Source organism: Zalophus californianus, chromosome 8, assembly GCF_009762305.2.
Source record: "Zalophus californianus isolate mZalCal1 chromosome 8, mZalCal1.pri.v2, whole genome shotgun sequence".
Taxonomy (NCBI): domain Eukaryota; kingdom Metazoa; phylum Chordata; class Mammalia; order Carnivora; family Otariidae; genus Zalophus; species Zalophus californianus.
In genome coordinates, this window is record NC_045602.1 from 40,660,974 (window position 1) to 40,668,580 (window position 7,607).

The window sequence follows — 7,607 nt, forward strand, 5'->3', positions numbered from 1 at the left end:
GCCGCGGGAGCCTCCTTACCTCCGAGTCCGAGCTGCTGCTCTGGTTCTCCGACTCGTTGACCAGGGACGACTTGACCTCGTCCAGGTCCCGCTGCGCGGAGGCACTGTCGCTGCTCGGCTCCTGCTCCTCGCCCCCCTCGTCTTGGAAGGGGATCAGCTCGTCGTTCGCCCCGAGGTCGTCCCCTCCGCCGGCCGCCCCGGCGCCCGAGCCGCCACCGCCGCCGCCGCCTCCCCCGCCGCCGCCGCCGCCGAGCTGGGGCATGGTGGGGCCGCGCGGGCCGGGGCCGCCGCTCTCGGAGCCCCTCGCCGCCCGCGCCCGGCCCGGCCCGGCCCGGCGCCCGCCCCTCCCTCTCTCCCTCCCGCTCGCCGGCCCGCTCGGCTCGCCGCCGCGGCGGCCGCAGCAACAAAGTTTGACAGGGCGTGGCCCCGCGGGAAGCGGGCCGGCGCGGCCGGGCCGGGGCGGGGGCGGCTCGGCTCGGGCCCCTCCGGCAGCGCCCAGCCCAGGGCTCCCCAACTCGCCGCCGCCGCCTGCTCCGCCGGGGCGTCCCAGCGCCTGGCCCGCCGGGGAGGGGCGAGCGGCGGAGGAAGGAGGGATCGCCGGTCTGGGCAGGGGGGCCGGAGGGAGGAGCCCCGGCTGCAAGCTGACACCCGCGCGCCTCGCGGAACCCGGAGAGCTCCAGCGCGCACACACTCACTCGCATTCACACTCGCACACCGCTCACTCACACCTTCCGGGGGCTGCGCCTCCCCGCCGCGCTTACCGCCCTCGTCACCCCCCCCAGCCCTGACCCCTTCCCCTGCACCTCGCTCCGCACCCCGGGCGGCCCAGCTGCACCCTCCGGCCCACTGCCCCCACCGCTAGGCATCCCCTAACTTTCTTCCAAAGAACCCCCAGAACTCCGCACCGCTTCCACACCCCCTCCCACCGCAGCGGCGCGCTGGCGGGCGGCACTGCCCCCTGCGGGAAAGCTTCGGACACACAGACCCGTCGCGGACACTCGCTGCCTGGAGTTCCTCGGAGCGCGGGATCCCAACAGCCTGCTGGCCCTCGCCGGATGCGTAGGACAGAGGATCGGGCAAATTTATGGCACCCCGGAATATGCCGGGCGGCCTTCCGCTCCTCCTTCCTGTGGGATTCCAACGCGCCCCCTCCCTAGCCCAGGTTTTTGACCTTGTTCAGGTGTCTAAAGTCACCCGCCGCTGAAATCCCCAAAGATCACCTTTCATAGTTGCGGACCAGGTCCGTCAACGAATAACTCACAGTCCTGGTTTCAGAAAGGATTCGGATTGGGTTCGTTGCGAAGGAAAATTGTGTGCCTGTGACCTCTGAAGCCGTTCACAAAGCTACCTCGGAAGCCAAGGAGCATGTAAAAAATAACCCAACCGGCCTCCTGCTGAAAGAAATGCCTCTTAGAGTTACATTAAGATAGCATCCCTCTCCAACCAGTTTGGGAAAGTTTAAAAAAGTGGATCTCGTGCCATCCACAGTGGGGAAGTGTTGGCGAGACCATCCGTTTTAAAAGCAGACTGAAAGGCAGTATGGGAATACCTAAAACTATTTTCAACGCAACTGGCAGGGGAGTTTTCTACAGCGATTCCCCCACACATGGACAAAGTCACAGATACAAGGAAGTTCAAAGCAGCAGGGAAGTTGGGAAGAGGGGTTCTGGGTCTCACAGTGAGCCTCTGTGCAGCAACCAGCTCAACAGAATGAGGCCCCCCCGCACATATGGATCCTAGAATGATTTTGGAGAAACATTAACAGTATTACGGCCCTCCCTTTCATTTGTTTTTTTTAAAATTAAATATACATATATTTATATTATTATATATATTTGTTTCTGCATAGAAAAGTCTGCGAAGATACACACCAAGCTATCAATAAATACATTTGAGAAAAGGAATAGGTCAGAGGAGAGAGCCTGTTTTGTTCTGCTTTCTACATATTTTACCATTTATCACAACCAAAGATGCCTTATCTCTTTTTACACAATTAATACATGAATACAGTCTCAAACCTTTTTCAAACAATATCCATGGATCTCGAATAGTATCTTGAGTACAAGGTAAAAGTCCCTCCTGCGCTGCTTGCCACACCTCACTCCAAGGAGGCACTGTTACTGGTTGGGTGTATCCTTCCAGACATTTTCCCAGGCACATGTAAACACATATACAAACGTTCAGATTTACTTACACATAAATAGAATTATACTATTCATATTATCGTGTGATATTTCATTTTTATAAGTTTCTAAAAGAAAGTTTTTCATGTGGTCCATAAACATATGAAAACCCTATTGTATTAGTTTCCCATGGTTGCTATAACAAATTATCACAAACTTGGTGGCTTAAAACACTGGCAATGCACTCTCTCACTGTTGGGGAGGCCGGAAGTCCAAAATGACTTTCACTAAATCAAAATCAAGGTATTGGCAGGGCCAAATTCCCTCCTGAGGCTGTAGGGAGAGTATTCCTTGTGTCTTCCAGCTACTGGTGGCTGCCTCTGACTCTGATCTGTGAAATCTCATCACTGCACTTTCTGCCTCTGGTCATACGGCCTCCTCCTCTGTCCAATCTCTCTCTGCTTCCTTCTTATAAAGAAGGACACTTGTGATGTCATTTAGGGCTCACCCAGATAATCTTGGATAATCTCCCCACTCAAGTTCCTTAACTTAATCACATCTGCAAAGACCCCTTTTCCTTATAAGGTAATATCCACAGGTTCCAGGGATTAGTACATGGACATATCTTTGGGAGGAAGCCATTATCAGCCAGCCACACCTCTCGCCCTCGAAGAAATGCAAACTGAAACAGCACAGAGATACCATTTTTCATCTATCAGATTGGCAAAGGCAGAAAACAATTACACCCAGCACAGGCCCCTCTGCCGGGAAACAGTTGCTGGGCATGGCTGTGTGTAACGTTTCTGAAAGGACATTTGGCAATAGCTATGAAAAACCTTTAAATGTGTACACCTTTGACTCATCTATACACTTCTAGGATCTTATATCAAGAAAATAACCAGGCACACAAGTAAACCTGTACAAGTGTGTTCATCACAGTGAAAAGCTGGAAACAATCTCATTGTCCCCAGATAGGGAATTGTTAAATAAAATCACGATGCATTCATCAGATAGAATGCTATGACGTTGTGAAAATATGTTTGTCAATGTGGAAAGAGGCTCATGATAGTGAAAATAACAGATTAAAATTAATGTATATAGACTTCTGGGAGACCTGGGTGGCTCAGTGGGTTAAGTGTCCATCTCTTGATCTCAGGGCCCTGAGTTGAAGCCCTGAGCTTTAAGTAGGCATTGAGCCTACTTAAAAAAAAAAAAAAAAAAAAGCATATAGACTTCTGCTTTCCGTTCTAATGGAATATTAATGTCAGACTGACTTTTCCATCAAGAACCACTATAAATGCTGGGTGAAATACTAAAATAAAACAACAACAATAAAACCCAGTTGATGGGAAGACATCAGAGTCAGTGAAATCAGCCAGGACTTAAGGAGTCAAGATACCAAAGAGAAGGGAAGTTCACTGAAGTTTATATTTACCACTATTGTATCCCCTCAGAGCATTTGGTGATTTGCAACATCAGGCATAGATAGAGGCCAAACAAAAAGCAACTGTCTAGAGCAGGCAAACTAGCCTCCTGTTTCCATAGGGCCTGTAAGCTAAGAATGTTTTTTACATTTTTTTAATGGTTCCCCAAATAAATCAAAGAAGGATAATAGTTTGTGACATGAAAATTATATCAAATTCAAATTTCAGTGTTGATAAATAAAGTTTTAATGGAACATAGTCATACTAAGTTAGGCACTGCCTATGACTCTGCTTTCAAGCCATAATGTCAGAGTACTTGCAGCAAAGATTATAGGTGGTGTTCTCATGGCTCTAGACCACTACCCTCTGCACTACAAAGTAGAGATGAAGTGTTTCAAGTGCCATGTATATCACTCAAACAAATTCACAAAGCTTGTGGAAAGAACCAGGTGTTTATAGCCTGTAGTATTCATTATAATATTCACCAGCAAGTACTTCGCAGAAAATATTTACTTCTGTTCTTGGATTCCTTTTACAAAGCATTCATTACCTGAAGAAATTTTTTCCCAGATTGTATTTTTTGGTTTACTCTTTCTGAAGGAATGAATATTCCTTCCAGGTGGTCCAAAAGTTGCCTGGCATGTAACACCAGCTTAATATAGAAGTATATGTTTGGAGCTCTGTTCACATTGCTACAGTCTGTTCATGATGTATCTGCTGTGGTTCATAATGAATTTTCCCAGCCATGTCATTCAGTCTTTTTGTAAATATGGAGTTAAATCATTTTATGGATGAGTTAAGATTTGAGCAAGAGGACACAGCCTACTCATTCCATGAATTCTAAGAATTTTCCCATGTATAAAAATCCCACTGAATCATCCCAATAAATGATTATTAAGCATTCTTTGGATGTAAAAAAATAAAATTGTGCAAGAAACTCATCTTCCCTGCTGTTCTTAAGATGAAGAACCATGCAGAATCCAAAGTCATGAGGATTTTGGTTTGCATTAGGGTTCCAATAATTCCTGTGTGACTCTGGAAAGGTCAAGTTCATATCCTGAAGCCTTGGTTTCCTCATCTATGAAACAGGGAAACAGAGCCATGGGTTGCTCTAGCTGCTCCTGATTATACAGCCAAATCAGCTGTCAAGGACACTTTTGGCCTCATTTCCAGTTAGGGAAATACGAAAGATGAGGTAGAGGGGAGATGACAATTTATCAGCATAAGTTTTATGCCTCTGTGTTTTCCTCTAGCAAGTTCACTTTCCTTTCTCAGTTTACTATGGACTTTCCAACTTCTGATCATTTTGTGTTACTGTTCTCGGCAAAATTACATATGCTTTATTTTCTTTTTGAAAGAGGAGGTAGCACTCTACTACTTTCCTCTAATATAGCTTCAAAAGTATTCCAGTTGGGGCACCTGGCTGGCTCAGTCGGTGAAGCGAGCCACTCTTGATCTCAGGGTTGTGAGTTTGAGTCCCTCATTGGTATAGAGATTACTTAAAATCTTTTTTTTTTTAATTTATTTATTTTTGAGAGAGAGAGAGAGAGCAGCAGGGAGGGAGAGAGGGAGAGGGAGAGTGTCTCAAGAAAACTCCATGCTGAGTGCAGAGCCCAATGTGGGACTTGATCTCATGACCTGAGCTGAAACCAAGAGTCGGAAGGTTATCTGACTGTGGCACCCAGGCACCCCCAAAATGAAATCTTAAAAAAAAAGAAAAAAGTATTCCAGTATCTCGAAGTGGGGCATATCTGGTTTTGATAAAGGGAGTTAATTTTTGCTGCCAGAGCCCTATGATTAGCCAAATTCTGGCATAAACTTTCCAATCCCAATTCTTGTCATCTTTTGGGTTTTCTTTTATTTATTCTTTTAAAGGAGGCTCCATGCCCAACATGGGGCTTGAACTCATGACCCTGAGATCAAGGGTCACATGCTCTACCAACTAAGCCAGCCAGGTGCCCCATCTTTTGGGTTTTTAAATAGTATTTATTTTTAGTTTTCCAAATTATGAAAGGAATATTGGTCCCACAAAAAATCTGAAGCAATACCTACCAAGCAATAAGCAGTGCTATTTTCTGGAGATAAGCTAATAGGGGACTTTTTACCTCCTACATTTTGCGTGTGTGTGTGTGTGTGTGTGTGTGTACATATGTGTATATACATGTATTAGGTTCATAAAAATGTATACATTGAAAAAAATTTGTGCTTTATTATACAAAATGGACAATTCAGGGACGCCTGTGTGGCTCAGTTGGTTGGGTGTCTGCCTTTGGCTCAGGTCATGATCCCAGGGTCCTAGGATCAAGTCCCACATCAGGCTCCCTGCTCAGCGGGGAGCCTGCTTCTCACTCTACCTGCCGTTCCCCCTGCTTGGGCTCACTCTCGCTCTTTCTCTCTCCCTAATAAATAAATAAAATATTTAAAAAAGAAAAAAGAAAATGGACTATTCACAAAATGTTGAAAACATAGTGAAAGCTAAAAGGATGCAAAAGCATGTTGCAGAATTGATGTGGGCAAGACCCATTTGCCATTGCTGGCATCACACACCAGTTCCCACCTCACACATTGCTGGCTCTATACAGTGGCTGGTGCTGCTACACTCCTGCCCTGTTCCCCACGGGAGCTCCACCAGGCTACAACCACCAGTGCACCAAAAAGCATGGGCCATGATCTGCTTCTTTGCATTAGTATTTTTTTTTAAGATTTCATTTATTTATTTGACAGAGAGAGAGAGAGCACAAGCAGGGGGAGCAGCAGACAGAGAGGGAGAAGCAGGTTCTCCACTGAGCAGGGAGCCTGATGCAGGGCTCCAACCCAGGACCCTGGGATCATGACTGAAGCCAAAGGCAGACAGTTAAATGACTGAGCCACCCAGGCGCCCGCTTCTTTGCACTAATAACCCCTGATTCAAAGTCCAAGGTGAATGTGTCTGTTTGTCAAAGTCTAGGTCATATACCCTGTATCGCAGCTGTAAGTAAGAGTGGGAAAATGAGAGCTAGAAAAGCAGACACAATCTGATAAGGAGATTTGTGTGCAGGTTTATTGGGGAATGATCTCAAGGAATAACATCTGCAAGTGAGGGAGTAAGGCAGGGTTAAGTTTGATGGAAAAGTTGAACTGCAAAGCAGTTGCAACAGAGGACACAGTCAATCCCACAGAGAGCTCTAGAGCTGGAATATTCTTTTAGATTTGCCCCAAGTTGGAGGCAAGGGGCCAGACCTTTGTTCTCTTACACTGATTAGTCATTGGATATGGGCTGCCACCAGAGGGTGGCCATACTCTTGGGCAAGCCAATTCTCCTTTGCCCAGAACAATTTTTAGGGAAAGATTCAGTGGTGAGCCATTGGCAGCCAATACTCCTGGTGCCTGAGGAAATGAGTATCTCAGTCCTAAAGGGGAATTCTATGTGGCACACCACAGCGTCCACTACTATCCCTTGCACCATTTGGATCTGCTTCCTTTCTATAGCCTGTTCACTCTCATAGACGTTTTGAAAGTGTAGCTTTGAGAAAGGGTAGCAGGATAAACTACAGCCCTCACTGCTTCATCTCATCTCACATCACAATCTCCCTCCCTTTTACACATTCCAGGCTAGAGTTTCATATTTCTCTCTCCTTCAATCTTGATGGCTTATCTGATGGATAGCCTAGACCCTCAGTACTGGAGTGGTCTCAGCCCATTGTCACCATACTTTTCTTAGACTGCCGCTGCTTCCTTTGTCCATTTACCATAAATACTGAGCAAGGAGTAGCAAGAGATTTTTTTCAGTGAATCACTTGGGTGCAAAATGCATTCTTTCCTACCTGGATTAAGAGCAATCCTATCTCCTGATGATCACAGTCAATTAATTACCGATGCCAATATGGTTATTTCTTCCCTTTCTTGCTAGTCTCTTGTCACAAGAAACCCAAAGTGACTGGGCAGTAGCTTTAGGGAAGTTTTACTCTGTCCCCTAGAGGAAGCATTCTCCTCTGGGAACCAGGAGATCCAGAACTTAAAACTGAGAGGATAGGAAGCTCAAATTTCCCAAGTGGGTCAGTGGGAAGTGATGGAAGTGGAG

At 46.7% G+C, this 7,607-nt stretch overlaps 1 protein-coding gene across 2 annotated transcripts in view; it reads right to left on the reverse strand.

Moving 5' to 3' along the window:
• The window catches only part of TCF7L1 (transcription factor 7 like 1), a 150,712-nt gene extending 150,450 nt beyond the window's left edge, over positions 1-262 (reverse strand). For both annotated transcript variants that reach the window (XM_027623678.2, XM_027623677.2), the window contains exon 1: positions 20-262. In XM_027623678.2, coding sequence (XP_027479479.1) covers positions 20-262 — 243 coding nt within the window. The remainder of the gene's footprint in view (positions 1-19) is intronic.
• Between the last annotated feature and the right edge of the window lie 7,345 nt (positions 263-7,607).